The 17,855-nt window shown below is 42.3% G+C and overlaps 1 protein-coding gene and 1 pseudogene across 4 annotated transcripts in view; one reads left to right on the top strand and one right to left on the bottom strand.

The window, feature by feature from the left end:
* PLCE1 (phospholipase C epsilon 1) overlaps positions 1-17,855 on the top strand; it is a 294,253-nt gene that overhangs the window by 248,111 nt on the left and 28,287 nt on the right. For 2 of the 4 annotated variants that reach the window (XM_070432673.1, XM_070432670.1), the window contains exons 19-23: positions 1,246-1,404; positions 6,513-6,642; positions 10,949-10,990; positions 11,904-12,025; positions 12,861-12,978. In XM_070432673.1, coding sequence (XP_070288774.1) covers positions 1,246-1,404; positions 6,513-6,642; positions 10,949-10,990; positions 11,904-12,025; positions 12,861-12,978 — 571 coding nt within the window. The remainder of the gene's footprint in view (positions 1-1,245; positions 1,405-6,512; positions 6,643-10,948; positions 10,991-11,903; positions 12,026-12,860; positions 12,979-17,855) is intronic. The other 2 variants (XM_070432674.1, XM_070432671.1) reach the window with 1 other exon arrangement.
* LOC139022127 (small nuclear ribonucleoprotein G pseudogene) lies at positions 13,430-13,740 on the bottom strand (annotated as a pseudogene).

Below are 17,855 nucleotides of genomic sequence, written 5' to 3'. Positions count from 1 at the left end.
CAGATTTAGGGGCAAATATGCTATTATACTGTCCCCTACCCTCCACTGGTAGAGGCTTTTGTGGAAACATGGCTTTCAGTGGGAGGGAGGGACATAGCCAGCAGGAAATGTCCTCAAACGCTAATGCCAACTAAACTAGCCTTTCATATGTCTTTCCTTTGCCATCATTTAGAAGAACGGTCTCTAAACTTTTTTGATTATATACTCCTAACAGTAAAACACTAAGACATGTATTCCTTTGGTGTACTTATTGACTTATTTCTAAATCATATACATATCCTATTTATTAACTTATTTTATATATTAAAACATGCAAAAAGTAGAATATAAAAAGGAATAACAGAAAGGATAAAGTAATAAGTGAATTTTAAATACTATTATTAATGGTTAGAAAAAACTTTGCTCTCATAAAAAATTTTTAAAGTGAATTTGCTATTTACTTATTGTCTAAAGTTTTCATGTGACTGAATATGCTTCATTATGTAATACTTATCTGGCAGGGGAGATACCATTATTACGATATGCTTCATTATTTCTGAAATTTTGAATCTCCTGCATCAGGAGGCTCCTCCTTGTCCCTCAGGGACCTCCATGAGCAGCTCCTGACATCAGACCGAATCTGACTTACAGACTGAGGGAACGAGCCATCATTTCAGTTTGTACATTAAACATTAATCAGCTTCCATTTTTGTTCTTTTCTAATTAAAAATAGCTAGAAATAGCATTTGCCGTATTTCCTACCCTTACCCCAGTAGATCATCCTGTGCCTGATCCTCTCCCACCTCCTTGAAGCACACACACTCCACTTTGGAGCCAGTGCTCAGAATCTTTTTGAGAACGGTGTCTGTGGTTCTTTGTACCAAATGGTGAATTCTCCCTATTATCTTTCATCTTTGTCCCTACTCCCTACCTACTTCAAGGTTTCTATTCTTTGATTTCTTACCCCCATCTGGAGCAGGCCATACTCTACAAACCACGGCCTCTAACTGAATCTGTTTTCTTCTTTACTACATTAGACCCCAGAGCATTCTCCTGAAGAGTTAGAGATCGCCCCGTGGAGGAAATGGCCTGGCCTCTCCTCCTTGCCTTCTCACCACCTCCCTTCCTCCCAGTAGGAAACTACTGGGGAGATGGGGACACAGCTTCTTTGCTACTTCCTCTTTCTAGGATTTTAGAAACAATTCAACGGGGCTGAAACAATTCAAGTATAGATAAAAGGCATTGATTATGTGTTTTTCTTTCTAGACTGTATTTGGAGAAAAACTGGTGGCTAAGTTCTTATTTGAAAGTGATTTCTCAGATGATCCAATGCTTCCTTCTCCTGACCAACTTAGAAGGAAGGTACTTCTCAAAAATAAGAAGCTAAAAGCCCACCAGACGCCGGTGGATATCTTAAAGCAAAAGGTACTGTTCTCTTGTTAAAAAGGTTATGGGTTATGGGCAATCGGCTATTAATGGTATCAGTAAAGCTTCCTGTTAACAGTAGGCGATTAGTGGTTAAGTTTTGGGGAAGTCGAAAGTTATACTTGGGTTCAGTGTCCTCACACCTGTGTTGTTCAAGGGTCAACTGTACAATATTAGCCCGTGTTCTCTTTTGCCTGGCCGTCCTCCAGGGCTGCATCACTAACTCACAACCAACCAGCACTGGGGGCCTTTTCTTCTGCAACACTGTTCCTCTGTGCTACTTTCTTTACCCAGAAACTACTGCCCACTTCTCCCTGCCAAGCAGACACGCTGCCCTGTGCATATCTCTACCGGCTTCAAGATGTGTCTGAGTGTCCTTGGAGCTTTTGCCTTTCCCATCCTGCACACGGTCATTTGCAGTCACTTATGCAGCCTCCATCCCACTAATGAATAGATTGTGTTGTACAGAAGTCTTCTTTATTCGGAGCCCAAATCCTCCTTCCTGTTCCTCCTACTCTTTGGCAGTACTTCTTCCCTCCGCAGCTGCACAGCCTAATTGCATATCTAGAAAGCGAGCATGTGTCTCCCCACCAGTGTTTCTCTTCTCCAAGCTAAACATTCTTGTGTCAACTGTTCCCCACAGGCTATGGCTGCTAAGAGCCTTCACTTTTCATTAACAATATTTTGGATAGTCTTAAATTTGTAGGCATTTTTGAATTTGCCAGTCTTAAAAACGTGATTTCCAGAACTTCTCCAACTAGGGTCTGGCAGCATGAGGACAGGGAAGCCATCACCTCTCTTCATGTGAGCGTCATGCCTCAGTTAATGCAGCCTAGAACTGCACTCACTTTTAAAATTCTCTCATGCACACCAGGCTCATGTTGACTTTGTGGAAAACAAAAAAGAGTTCAGTTCTTTTCACAGGGACTGTTCTTATGTCTCATCTCCCCATTTTTCCAGGTTTGCAGTTAATTTTAACCTTGCATGTGCAGGAGCCTCATATTTATCTTGGTTAAATTCACTCTTCTTGACTTTGGTATGTTATTGCAGCATGCAATTATTGCATTTACAATTGTAAATTTTGACATCTGTCGTCAATGTCAGTTTTTCAAACTGTGCCCTCATCCCAGGTTGTCTTTGGGCCAGACAGCCAAATAGAGAGCCTGTGGCCCTTCTCACAGAGCCTCCTGGAGGTTAGTGCTTAGCGCTCCCGGCTGGTGCTCCCCTTTCTTGCAGCCCACATTTCTCCAGAGTCACTGTCAAGTCAACTCCTTTATTTATAGAAGAGAAAAGTGAGGCCTGCCCAGCCCTTGATGGGACTGTCTCAGTGCCACCCAGCTCCTTGTGGCAGAGCTAGGATTCAGACCTAGGTCCTCAGAAAAGACCTTCTCAAACACAACACAGGAGTCAGAATATATTGATGAGAATCACTGGAACAGATTTAAAAACATAGATTCTTAGGTCCCTAATCTGCCCAATGAAGTCTGAATTTTCAAGTCAGGCCTGGTAATCTGTTGTAATTATATCATCCTGGAAGTTTAGAAATATTGCTTATCTGTTACTTCCCACAAGGTGAGACCTTATCCAAAAAGCCTAAGCGGTTACTGTGTGGGAGATTTGTTAGTAAAACCACGCTAACTCTTCCTAACCACCTCTTTATTTTCTGTGTTCTCACAACCAGCTATTGTCAGGTAACTTGGCACTTCCTACCATATAATTTCCACAACTTTTGGAAAAATGGGACAGTGTAATCCCATTTCCAGTTTTTTAAGACCATCCCACCCTGATATCCCAGGGAATGTTGACAGTCATTTCTGCGAAGACTTGCAGGTGCCCGGCAGGCTGTGGACCTGGTGCCCTGCGTTCACACCAGGCTGGGTGAATGGATGCTTTGAGCTCCAGTGTGCGCAGACCCAGCCCCTAACTCGGAAGGCCTGGGTCATTTCTATACAAGAAACTTACCCTCAGTGAGGATGGGCTAACTCAGAGTGGGATTTCTGAAGCCCTCCATCTGCCTCAAGCTCTTGCTGAGGCTCTTATTGAACCCTCCTGACTGCACCCCACCAGACTTCCTGTATTCTGACCTTGTCTCCTGAACTCCCAGGCTCTGGGGAAACAGCAGAGTAAGACATGGTTTCTGCCAAGACCCATCTCCTCGTCTGACCCTTCACTCTAACCCCCTAACCTATATTTAAATTGCTTTTTTAAAAATCCTCATCCAAGGATATTTTTTCCATTGATTTTTTTTAGAGAGTGAAAGCGGGGGAGAGAGGGAAGGAAGGAGGGAGGGAACCTCAATGTGAGAGAGACACATTGATTGATTGCATGTGCCCCGACCAGAACTGAGGATCAAACTGATACATGCCCTTGACCAGAATCAAACCCATGACCCTGCAGTCAGTGGGACAGTGTTCTAACCACTGAGAAAAACTGACCAGGGCCTGAATTGCTTTTATTCAAGGGCTAGGGGGCCTGTTTTTCTGTCTCAGAATAAGTATCATATTGCAAAGAATAGTGGTGTCCGCTCTTGACTGTCCATTTGGGCACCTCTCCTGTATTTCTTGCGCTGGGGGAAGTATCTGAGCATCTAGGGACATTAGCACTCACTGTCCAACACTTACTAGGCGGTGGGAATTTGCGTGGCACCACTCCTAGCATACAGCTCGCATATTTTTCTACCAGTGAGGCAACCGGGCTCTTTGCAGCATCATTCCCAGCATTTGGCTTTCCCTTGAATGCTTGCTATGTGGAGGCCCTTCTCTTATCCATGACTAATAGACATGCTTTTGTGGCTCACTTGTGTCTAGAGAAGATTCCCTGAAGCTTTGAAGACTGCTAATCCTATGAGACTCTCTGAAAAAAGATTTAAAATTCCCCGATTAAAAAGCATGGGAAAGGCTGTACTGGAAATCTTTGACAAGTCGTGCCCTTTAGCATATTAAGTAAAGGCCATGTGAAGCTCCGTAGTAGGAATGTGTTTCAGTTTGCTTAAGTGGCTGTTTCCAAACTTCCATTGTGTTTTGTGGTTACTGTAATTGTCCGTTTTTAAATATATTTTTATTGATTTCAGAGAGGAAGGGAGAGGGGGAGAGAGAGAGAAACATCAATGATGAGAATCATTAATCGGCTGCCTCCTGCCCGCCCCCTACTGGGAATCAAGCCCGCAAACCAGGAATATGCCTTTGGCCAGAATCGAACCTGGGACCCTTCAGTCCGAAAGCAGAGGCTCTATCCACTGAGCCAAATCAGCTAGAGCTAATTGTCAGTTTTTACATAACTGAGAGTGTTACACAAAACTCACTTTGAGAAGTCCCAGCCTAGACAGTGTTCAGTTATCCAGGTGGATACATCTATCAACATAGCCTAATCTGTACCTTGCTTACATATATGTATTTATTATAAAAGTCATATGACCACAATTCAAGAACTTCGGGGAATAAATAATTATTTTAAAATATGCATAATTCCAAGGCCCAAAACAACCTATATTACAGGGATTCTTAACCTTGGTAATATCCAGAAATAGAATTCAGGGGGTCATGGAATTTAGATGAAAAAAAAAACAAACTACATCTTCATTTTCACTAACTGTTGGCTGAAATTTAGCATTTCCTCTGTTTATAAATGTAGAGAAAAAACCACAGTGACATTGGCAGTACCTATGTCTTTGTCACCAACAGAAACTGTAGATTTCTCATATTATATCACAGTTGTTACAAATGTCTACAAGAATTACGTATGCTCGTCACTATTTCAAAAACGTTACTTGGCCTACCTATATTCATGCTTTTACTGTGTTAATAAAGAAACCCATATTCCTATTGCACAGATTTGTTTTTTCAACATTTGATAACTGTGTTCACCATTCTTTTTTTTTCCTGTATAATCTTATATATTGATTTTTATACATTTAAAACGTCATTCTGAGAAGGGGTCCTACCTCACCACACTGCCCGAGGGGCCTGTGCCACAAAAACAGGCCAAGAATCCTGATGTATTTCCATTTAAGAGTTAGCCTTTTATGCATATCACCTTATATCATTACAAGAGATACATAGATGCTGAACCAAGGATATAGAAATGTACAGGGTGGGCAAAAGTAGGTTTACAGTTGTTCATATGGAAAAAGACGTGCTTATGATTATTACACTAGCTTTATTAAATAATGTCACAATGCAACTACAAACCTACTTTTGCCCACCACTGTATGTGTGTTTTTATAGACACACACATATATACATTTACATGTATAAATATTATATACACATAAATAATCCTATATTTTGAATTATTTCCTTACGATAGGTGCCCAGACCTGTATTCTTGTGTCCTGTCATAACCCCACACAGTGGTTCTAGTTGAATATAAGGCTTATGACCTTCCTAGCAGTAATACCAAGTTTTTGGAAGTTTCTAAGCCTATTAATCTGACTGATGAAATTAATCTGTTGGTCTCTTCATCCATAGGGATTCTAACATTTTTCTCAAGGTCAAAGACCTTTAAATATTATTTTAAGAAGGAAAAAGAAAATAGTTTCTTAGCAAAGATTTACTTTTCCAGAATTGATGGGCTGGTCCACTTCAGCATTTGGGTCTGAGGCACCAAGGTTTCTCTGGGAGAGTTTGCCTCAGGGAACCACGATTCCTTAGGATTTTTCTTTTTTTTTTTTTTTTAAAGTATAGTTTATTGATTTTTTTATAGAGAGGAAGGGAGAGGGATAGAGAGTTAGAAACATCGATGAGAGAGAAACATCGATCAGCTGCCTCCTGCACCCTCCCCATTGGGGATGTGCCCGCAACCAAGGTACATGCCCTTGACTGGAATCGAACCTGGGACCCTTGAGTCCACAGGCCGATGCTCTATCCACTGAGCAAAACCGGTTAGGGCAGGATTTTTCTTGAAGAAAGCGCCAGGATCCCTCTTGCAGAAAAGTTAACATTCACCCAATGATTATCCTTGTACTTCAAGTGAATTTAGATTTTTTTTTCCTTTCCCAAATGAATCAAAATAGGATAAACCACTTTTAGCATGAGATGGTCATTTTGAAAGCTGTAAATGAACGTTCAGTAGCTTAGCATCTGCAGTCTTTAATTGTTGATATCTTACAGGCTCATCAGTTAGCATCCATGCAAGCTCAGGCTTACAATGGTGGGAATGTCAACCCCCCACCTACTAATAATGAGGAGGAGGAAGATGAAGAGGACGAGTATGATTATGACTATGAATCTCTCTCTGATGGTAAGAGAAACAGACTCTATGCTGTGTGCAGGGAAGTGCCTTGATTTTCTGTTGGGGGAGGGGGGAGTGGTGTCTCCCCCCCCCCCCCCCCAAAAAAAAATAAGCCAAACACTCCAGAGACCAGCAATACAAACTGTTGTAATATATTGTCCAAGAGTTTCTGAATCCTTTCACTTAGCAAGAAGGACCAAGTTAGCCACTACAGCCACCACTCAAGGAAAGAAGAGGAAGGTATGGGAAGCAACACAGGAGTCATTCCTAAGTGGGTTTCTAGAGGAAAAGCTGAGAATGGGGTTTCTCTGCAGTTTCTGACTTGATTGATGCTCTCAGCAGGAATTGTAGACTGTGGCGGAATCGTTGCTGTCTCCTGCATCACCTGCAGGGGGCAGCATGCTGTTCCTGTACTCTCTGCTCTCCCTCTCACAGCTTTCACTCCTGATTTCTAGGAGCATGAAAAAGAAAGAGGCATCATTTCCTTACCCTACCAACCTCCTTCTCACATTACTAAACCAACGACACATTTTCTCCCAGCCCCACCAAAGGGACAAAACATGGGCAAGCTAATGGCGCAATACAAAAAAGTCACCCGAATAATGTTATCTAGAAATTGTTACAGGTGAAGGATTCTTTTTACATGAGAATTAAGTTTTGGGTGTGTTTTGTTTGCACTAAATTAGTGTCATTTGTTACAGATTACAAAATGTCCTCTCAGGTATAATTGCTGATGATAGACTGTTTTACTTTGGCAAATTCTGTAAGACAACAGTGTAGTAAGGAAAATATGCCAACGTTCTTATTTATGTAAATATTGTACATGTGGAATGCATTAGTTCGCTGTAAGATAATTGTTTTGTTAATATGCATATATGCACCGACCAGGGACCACTCACCACTGGCATTAAGACAGCCAAACTGCCCTCCAGGTATCTGCTTCTCACACAGCAGAACTGTCTCCTCGTCATGTTTGGCTCCTTGAACCTCCACCGTGGCCAGTAGTTACAACCCAGTTTTTTGTGCGCACCCCCCTCCAAATACAATTCTAGTCTGCCCATTTTTTAAATTTAAGTATAGTTGACATACAATATTATATTAATTTCAGGTGAGCAGCATAGTGACTCAACATTTATGTCCTTATGTCCTCACTACAATAAATCTAGAAACTGTCACCATACAAAGTTACTATGATAATATGTTTTCTATACTGTACATTGCATCCCCTTGACTTTTTTTTATACCTGGAGGTTTGTGTCTCTTCTTTCCCCTTTTCACTCATCTCCCATGTCCCTACCTTCTGGCAACCATCAGTTTGTTCTCTGTATTTGAGTCTGTTTCTGTTTTGTTTTGTTTGTTTGTTTTATTTGTTTATTTTTTAGATTTCACATATAAGTGAAATCATACGGTATTTGTCTTTCTCTTTCTCACTTATTTCACTTAACATAATACTCTCTTCAGTGATGGCGAACCTATGACACACGCGAACTCATTTTTTTGGTTGATTTTTCTTTGTTAAATGGCATTTAAATATATAAAATAAATATCAAAAATATAAGTCTTTGTTTTACTATGGTTGCAAATATCAAAAAATTTCTATATGTGACGCAGCACCAGAGTTAAGTTAGGGTTTGTCAAAATGCTGACACTCTGAGCTCAAAAGGTTCGCCATCACTGGTCTAGGTCTATCCATGTTGTCGCCAATGGCAAGATTTCATCTTTTTTATGACTGAGTAATATTTCATTGTATATATGTACCACATCCTTTTTATCCATTCATCTATCGATGGACACTTAGGTTGCTTCCATATCTTGGCTATTATGAATGATGCAGCAATGAACACAGGGAGGCATATATCTTTTTTAAAAGTATGTTTTTACTGATTTTAGGGAGAGGGAGAGAGAGATAGAAACATCAGTGAGAGAGAAACATGGATCGTCTGCCTCCTGCACACTCCCTACTTGGGGATCAAGCCTGAAACCCAGCTTGTGCCCTGAACTGAAGTGAACCAGCAACCTCCTGGTGCAGAGGACGATGCTGAACCAGCTGAGCCACACTGGCTAGGATGCAGATACCTTTTGAATTGTTTTTGTTTCCTTCAGATAGACATTCAGAAATGGAATTTTTGTATCTATTTAATATTTATCTTTAGTTGATTGCTTCATACCATCAACTAAAAACCAATTTATTTATTTGAAATCCCATCAGATTATATGAGGGTCATATTCTCTAATGGGAAGGTTAAAAGAGGGAGAAAAATATAATTTTTATATTTTATTCTTGAAAAGTTGTGGGAATATGAATATTTCTATATTGACTTATTCTTCCCCGTGGGTCCCTACAACAGTCATGGTGATGTTTTCCCATAGAAGAACAAATTTATTCAGATAAGAAATGAAAGCCAATTTTTTTGGTTGCTATTTAAGATATCAACCAATCCAGAAGTAATTTCCTTCTGTAAGAATTTAGTGCATTGGAAGATACATCCATTCTCTACCATAAATCATCCTGTGTGTTTTTTTCTGTACTTTTAATAAGAAAAGAGCTGGCACCCTAGTTGGTTTGGCTCAGTGGATAGAGCGTCAGCCTAAAGGGTCCCAGGTTCAATTCCAGTCAAGGGCACAAGCCCAGGTTGTGGGCTCAAACCCCAGTAGGGGGCATGCAGAAGGCAGCCTATCAATGATTCCCTCTTATCATTGATGTTTCTATCTCTCTCTCCCTCTCCCTTCCTCTCTGAAATCAATAAAAAATATATTTTTTAAAAAAAGAAAGGAGCTAGCTTTTCATTATTATTATTATTGGTGTTTTGATATGCAAATTAAAAATGAACAGTTTGGGGAAAGATCTTTCTGATGTACAGGCTTACCTCAGAGATATTGCAGGTTGGGTTCCAAACCACCGCAATAGTCATAATATTTTTGCTGGTGGAAGAGCTTGTAAAAAACTACAATATCAGTAAAGCACAATAAAATGAGCTATGCCTATATTTTCAGTAGAGTAAAATTTAAACCCTACTCCACTGAATATCTATAGTAGTAGAGTGCTTTTCTAAAACCAGCATGTGCTGGGAGGCGGGGGGCGGGGTAGTATACATGGAAGGGGGCCCCCACCAGGTCTGCCCCATGGACTGTGAGACTTGGGCATTGTCCTTTCACACTGTGGCCTTGGGCCCCTCGGGTGTGTAATGAGAAGGCTCTATCTGTTACATGTTGGCTGACATTCTCCCTCCTTCCAGCACTAACAGTTAGGACCTACAACAATCAAATCCTCTGCCGCCACAGGGTTATTTCCCATTTCACTGAAAGATTGCTCTGACGGGCTGATTCCCAAACAGGCCTCGTAGTTATGCCGTGACGTGTTGAAGTCTGGCCCGTGCGGGCTTCTTGATGCTCCTGTTACGGGTCTGTCAGTCTTGCACTTTTGGTGGTGGTGGTGTGTTGCCTTACTCCTCTCTGCTTCCCTCCACCATCTTCACTTTCTCCAGCTGAGCTGAGAAGGACAGAGAAGCCTGCCTGCTGTGGGCAGGACCAGTCCCAGCTTCATCAGCTTCTTGTAATGATGGGTCCTTTGGAAGCTGTGCCCAGTCCCCTCAGAAATGAATGTGCTCTCAAATTTCTGCATAAATTTGCAAGAGTGTTCACAGGCCTTCTGAGGCCCTCACAAGCAGCCCAGGTTGAGAATCCGTCTCGAGAATCTGGGGGCGCAGTTTATCCCTGTGACAGCCCCAGGCCTCCGTTTCCACATCTATAAAATGAATTAGTCTGAAGCCTCCTTTGCTGTAAAGATGTGGCAATTCCAAAATTGCTTCCAGAAAATCTAAAGGGTGTTGTACATGGGGCTCATGTGTTTCAGGAGCCACTACTCTGCCTTTTAGCCAGTAAGTTCTAAGCGACTATTTAATTAAATTTCAATAAATATCAATTAATTTTTTCCAACCTTGCTGTTTATCCTGACTAGCTTTGAACATGCCCTCGAGTATAGATTTGAACTGACAACTTAATATAGAAATATTCTATCACAATGACTACATGGTCCTAAAACAATTAATCAACTTATATCCAGTGGACATAATGTATTATTGGGAGTATTAATGCAGCATGTTACACATTAACAATGTTTGCGCTTCTTTTATTGCTAGCCTTTGCATCCCTTAGTAGTCAAAATAGTACATCGATGGAAGAGTTCTTATTTCATTTATCTTATCACCTAAGCTGTTGTTATTTATGCTCTGCTTCATACCTGAGTTTAATTTATCTGGCTTTTTGTCTTAATTTCTCTTACTTTTATCTCCTTTCTGATTCTGTTTTTCTGTAGCAGATGTCCTTACTGCTTCTCCTGCTCCTAACTGTCAGGAAGGTAAAGCCACTCGAACTGGCCATTTTAACTGCATGAATGTCGGCATCTGTTTCCAGTTTCTTAGGCCTGATTAGTATAACGTTGTGACACTTACGTGAATAAAAATGTAGTAAAATGATTGATCTCACTTACCTCTTGGCAGCCTGCATGGCCCTGATTTGGTATAACGATATTTTGGTCTAAGCATTTGTGGTCTGATGAGATAGTAAATCCGAGGTGAGAAATGTGCTTTCATGTTTTTCATTTTAAAAGAACATAATCGTGATGTACCTCTAACACTTTTAAAGACATTTTGAATAGAAATTCAACATAAGACCAAAGTATAGAAGTATCTCTCATACTTTGCATATTTTTAGATATATTTCAATTCCTATCCCTAAGACTCTCACTTAATCAATTGATAGACAAGTATGAAAACTTTACTTTTTAATTAAGTATAATTGTGAAAACTGCATTGCAAATGACAGTGTCTTTTTTCTTCTGGTTTGGGCATTTCTAGAGGTGAAAGAGGCTAATAGCTTCATTTCAAAGTGAGAGTGATTAAACCACTCACCATCTAGAAGTGCTTCAACCACTAAACCCTTCCCCAACCCGTGTGCCGAGAGCTTCTTGACACAGGGCATCTTCTGTCATCTTTGCACAGAGCCAGTCATCTATGTGAAAACGAGCCTTCTCATTTAGATGATGTCTGTGTGGTACCAAAACTACTGGCAAATGAATCCATGCAATCAAAAATAAGCACACTGTTTAACAAAATCTAAAAATTATACTTTAAGCCATCATTTTGGTAACATGTAGCCAGCCTTGTCTCACAACAAGCACAAGTGTCTGGGTATCCTTGCCATGACGTAGACGTAGCCCTTGAGTGAAGCGTTTGGTTCTTGTGCGCTGAAGCCTGCCAACTCATTTTCAGATAACATTCTAGAAGACAGACCTGAAAGCAAATCGTGTAGCGACAAGCTTCAGTTTGAGTATAATGAAGAAATCCCCAAGAGGATAAAGAAAGCAGACAACTCTGCTTGCAACAAAGGAAAGGTGGGTGAATGATTTCTGTTAAATTACACTTGGACCATGACACTCTTGTCAGTTTCAGGTGGGATTTCCCTCCTTCCCTGCCCCTTCCCTTCACCTTTCCCCTCACTTTCCCTTAGATGCCAAAGCCCACATGGTGATGCTATGGGACACCCACCTGCCATTTGTAGAAGGTTAGTCATTGATTCATCCAGCCAATACCTACTGAAGGTGTACTGGGTGGCAGACACTGAGGTGGTGCAGGAGGTGGTTCAGTGATGGAGCCCAACCCGTAAACAATGCTTGTAGGTAAATAAAAGAGCAGAGATTTCACAGTGTTATCAGAACATTAAGAAGATGATGTTGCAGAAGGAAGATTTGGCCAAACAGACAGAAACAGGGCATGCAGGCCAAGAGGACAGCCGGGTATGTTGCTAGGAGTTTGAAGATGTTGGGGATGACCACGAAGATGAACGGGGCCAGGTGGTGAAGTGTTAACAGAGGAAGGACACTGAGAATAGAAGGACAAATTAGATACCCAGACTCTACCCTCAAGTGCCTCACAGAACACACGCTCTGAGCAAATCTGTAGACGTAGTTGCAGTGAGAATGTTAGACAACAAAAGAATAAAATATCAGAAATGTGAGCCACAGAAGATACCTGCTCGATTCTCTATTCATTCAGCAAATACACACTGACTGTTCCACACTGGACTGCACCCAGGCGTCAGACTCACTTCTTGCTCTCAGAACGGGGTGAATGTAGAGCAAGGTGAAACCCACTGAGAAAGCAGCAGATAAAGGGTTTCTGGGTGGCATATACCTTTCATGTCAACTGGTGTAATTTTCCCCTTGCTAGGTGTATGACATGGAGTTGGGAGAAGAATTTTATCTTCCTCAGAATAAAAAAGAAAGCAGACAGATTGCACCAGAGCTTTCCGACCTTGTCATCTATTGCCAAGCAGTAAAATTCCCAGGTAAGAGTAGTCCAACACTTCTAAAACATTTAAAGGTGCCAAGAGATAAAAATATGCTATTTATTTAATTGGGTAGTGTAAATATTCTCAAAATAGCTAAATTGTGTTGCTGAAATCATTGTTACAATACATCCTAAATATTTGTTATTATAATTTGCTGTGATGCTCATGAGGAAAATACCATAAAATATTTATTTTCCAGATCATATTATGTCTTTTTTATAATAGTTAATAGTGAAAATGATAATAAAATAATAATATTCATAACACCTAGTAGCTAAAATTTATTAAGCATTTAAGTACCAGGATTTGTGTATTTTACATACATCATCTTATTGCCTTCATAGTAATTCAATGAGATATTGGGTTAATTCACCCGCCCCCTTTTTTTTGACAAACACAAAAGTTTATTTAACAAAAGTTCAATGTGAAAATGGACAGGACTAGATTTTTATATTGTAGTGAAACAGGTGCTGTGGAGAGGGGACACATGGAAGCAGTTGATTTCTCTGGTAAACACAGCCATTCTTTGTACTCGTTCCAAGGTTTCTAACATGATGATGCTATTTCCTCGTATTACCACCATTCCACTATTGTTCTGTTGCCCACCAGTTGCCATCTCCACACATTCATCTATCACAAGATTCATAAAGGGATCAAATCCCTGCAATATTCCTTGGACATGGCTGCCACCATTTAATTTCAATGATAACTTCTTGTCCATAATTTTTTTTTTAACTCAGGAGGGTGAGCTTTGCTCATGGCATCTAAGCGAGCTCAAAGATACCTCCAAACAGAATTCATGGCCTCTCTGACACTCCTGCGGTCAGCCCAGCATTTGCTCCTGACGTCACCAATCTACTCCCCATTTTTAAATAAGACAAAGTCTGAGAGAGATAAAGTAATTGGCTCTAGGTTTCAGAGTGAAGCAGTTAAGACTCTTCTTTGAAAGTGGCAGAAATTGACTTACACAAAGAGTAACCTTATTGGCTCATGTATTGAAAAATGGGTACAGAAGTTTCAGGTACGGCTTGATCCAGGACTCTCTCCCTGTTTCTCACTGTCTCTGTCGTGTTGGCCCTCTTCCCTTTGGGCTGTAAGGCAGCTGCAGCAGGCCGGCACTACATGCTTCCAGATTCAGCTTCAGTGTAAGCCGCTCTTCCAGAACTTTCCGCAGCAGTTTGATTGTTTTTCACTTGGTCCTCTGCCCATTCCTGAACTAGTCACTGTGGCCCAGCGCAGGCAGTGCTCAGACTGTCCCAGGCCTCTGTCACCTGCCCCACCCCTGAGCTTCACCCAAACCACAATGGGCGTTTCAGTGGGAGAAAAAGTTTCCTCAATTGGCCATTTCTGGAAGTAAAGTGCTGATAAACAGCTTTAAAAAAAGGGGGTGGGGTCCATTTCAGCTAATAAATGGCATAACTACGATTCTGGAGCCTGTCAATCTGCATTGCACAGCCTCGCCTCTCTTGTCAGGGCGTGTTGTCAGTGAGCTCACCCAGTGTGCATCCCGCAAGGGGACAGCAGGAGGTGGAGGGCAAACAGGAGAGTCCATACCTAGGAAGTCAGAAAAATCTACCTCTTTCTACTAAGAAAAAGGATTCCCTTGCAGAGGACAGGAAAGCTACTAGAATTGGGGGATTGTCTAAACGCTAGCAAACTTGGCCTGGAGAGGGTTAAAATACCAACCCTCATTTTTTTCAATATGGTCTGAATGCAGATCCTGGCTCCCAGAGGGTTATCTTAAGCATCAGTTCTCACACTCCGCCCTGAAATTGGGACAGAGGTATTGGGCTATTTAAAAATTAGGTAATAGTGGTCTTTTTACACACCAGAAGGAAAAAAATCATAAATAGAACTTTCTCAATTTTAAGCTCTCTCCCATAAACTGGAGATTTTGGCAGCTACTGCTGCTTACCTGTTGGCAAATTCTGTTGAGAATATGAATGAATAATTAGCAAGCAGAGATCTCGAAGACATGCAGGAACCTAGCCATTTAGGTGTAATTTCACAGACCAGGCCTTCTTTCACATATGTACAATGTGATCATATTTGCAGCTGGTGAAAGTGTTCTTACGATGAGGAAAAATCCTTTTACTGTCAAAAGAGCCTCGTGGCCTGCGTGTCCTTCATCACAGGAACAAGTGTGAAGGTCACTTCGTTCAAGAATCACACTCACTGCCTCTCCTGTTCTTTATAAATTCAGCTCACACTACACCCAAACCACCCCACAGGCTTGGTCTTTTCTTCTCAAGCACCGAGTAGATAAAGAGCAAAAATGCCCAAATTTTGGAAGAGTCAAAGATCATTGGGTCCAACCTCTGACTGGAGGCACAGGCTACGCATGGCGTTATTTGGCTTATTTTTAAAACTAGAGGCCGCGTGCACGGATTCGTGCACTGGTGGGTCCCTTGACCTGGCCTGCACCCTCTCACAATCCGGGACCCCTCGGGGGATGCCGGAGGCCCAGTGCATAGTCGGCCCGATCCCCGCAGGCCGATCTTTGGTTAATCTCTTCCCGCCTTTCCCCCACCCCCTTCCTTCTGAGATTTATCAGTCTGTTCCATGTTTCCATGCCTGTGCACTGAGCGTCTGCCCCCTGGTGGTCAGTGTGCATCATAGCTACCGGTTGAATGGTCACTTAGGCTTTTATAGATATAGATTCCCAATATGCTGTTCTTTTAAAGTGTTTAAATGGCGTGCAGTCTTTATAAGACATACTGTAGTTTAATTTTTTTTAGTAATTGAAATTTCGGACATTTTTCTTTACTTCCTTTCTCAAAACCACTAAATTGTGTTGCTAGAATCATTGTTACACTACCTTCTACATATTTATCATGATTATTATTTGTTCTGATGCTCTGGGGGAAAATACCATAAAATGCTCATTTTGCTACACTATGGATTTTAATTTTGCTACATTATCCATTTCAATGAATCTCACCCTTCACCATCCCAAGTCCCATCCACAGAGGCATGTGCAAAAATATCTTCAGAGCAGTGAGGCAGCATGAAGACCACGTGGCACAACCTTCCCCAGAAGTACAGTAACCTCCCCAAGATCAGGAACCCGCTTCAGTGGCAGGATTCCACTCCTCAGTGACCTTGACTACAGCAGTTAGTTAACCTCTCTGCACTTCAGAGGCCCTTCCAATAAAAGAGACAGAACAGCCCTCACTTGCAGGGTTGTCATAAACATTAACAATAAAGTACTTAATGTGACTAGCACACTATCTACAGGTAGTTGGCTCGCTGGAACTGATGGTGGTTGCTATTCTTATTGATAAACTAGAGGCCCGGTGCACAAGATTTATGCGGGGGGGGGGGGGGGGAGGGAGGGGGCAGTCAGACATCCCTCTCGCAATCTGGGACCCCTCGCTCCTAACCGCCCACCTGCTCGCTCCTAACCACCGCCTGCTCGCTCTTAACTGCCTACCTGCTTGCTCCTTTCCGCTTGGCTCGCCGCTCCTTAGTGCTGCCGTAGAGGAGGGAGAGGCTCCCGCCACCACTGTTGTGCTCACCAGCCGTGAGCCTGGCTTTTGGCTGAGCAGTGCTCCCACTGTGGGAGCGCACTGACCACCAGGGGCAGCTCCTCCATTAAGCGTCTGCCCCCTGGTGGTCAGTGCGCATCATAGTGATTGGTCGTTCTGGTCGTTCCAGTCATTCTGCCATAAAGATCGCTGAGCTTTTACATATATAGATGGGCCAACAGGGCAGATTCCTCCCCTCTCTTGATCACCAGCCCGTGTTCCTGCTTCCTCGCCCCACCCGGAGAGAACAGCCAGGCTGTTCACAAAAGGTCCCACATATCCCTGGGGAATGTCGACGTGGGCCAGGATGTGTGCAAAACTCCCAGAATGAACACGGGGCCTCACTCTGACCTCTCATCAGTTTTACTTGGGAGAAAATCTACTGTTACATCATTGTGTAGAGGGCAAAGTTCACACAAAATTTTAAGATAAAGCATGAACACTCACTAGTGCAAGTTAGCACGTCTTTGGGGTTAAGGATACTTCAGAGAGAAAAAATTTAGAAGCCCCATAGCTGCTATGAACTGAGCACTTTCTCTGAACAAGTCACTCGACTGAGTATGTAAATATACACGATCTCATTTTATCGTGACCACAGCCCTTTTATAGGTGAGCAAGGAGTGCAGAGGGTTCGGTAGCTTGTGGGCGGTCACACCACTAGGAACTGGGTTTAAACTCCAAAGTCTATGCTTTTATGAAACACTCCTTTATCCTGTCTTCTCTGATGATGTTTTTGGAAGGTGTATTTTCATCTCAAAGAGGGCCTCCTGAACACTGCTCCAGCTGAAGGAATTATGATCTAATGCAGTGGTCGGCAAACTGCGGCTCGCGAGCCACATGCGGCTCTTTGGCCCCTTGAGTGTGGCTCTTCCACAAAATACCACGTGCAGGCGAGCACATACAGTGCAATTGAAACTTCGTGGCCCATGCACAGAAGTCGGTATTTTGTGGAAGAGCCACACTCAAGGGGCCAAAGAGCTGCATGTGGCTCGCGAGCCGCAGTTTGCCGACCACTGATCTAATGGTACAATGTAGACAGTGGAAACAGTTGGGAGGCCACGGGCTTGCCTGGTGCCTTTAACTCACTCTTCCTGCACTGGATCCAGGTCTGCATGGTGTGCTTTCATTTCCTCGTTCAGCAAATATCTGTTAAAGTGCTGCTGCGCGCCACGCACTGTGCCAGGCAGGAAGGAGTCAGGGAGTGATTGGACCAGGAGTGAGAAAGAGAAGCCGTGAGACATCACTGTCATTTAACATATTTCTTGTTTAATCCTCAGACTAAGCCTGTGAGTTCCTATCTTTATACCCATTTTGTAGATAAGGAAACTGAGGAACAGAGAAGGTGGA

The sequence above is a fragment of the Myotis yumanensis genome, unplaced genomic scaffold, assembly GCF_028538775.1.
Source record: "Myotis yumanensis isolate MYYU_CA2020_CCGP unplaced genomic scaffold, mMyoYum1.0.hap1 SCAF_13, whole genome shotgun sequence".
In the NCBI taxonomy this organism is placed as follows: Eukaryota; Metazoa; Chordata; class Mammalia; order Chiroptera; family Vespertilionidae; genus Myotis; species Myotis yumanensis.
The sequence above is the reverse complement of the archived record's forward strand: the minus strand, read 5'-3'. Positions and strand labels throughout refer to the sequence as shown.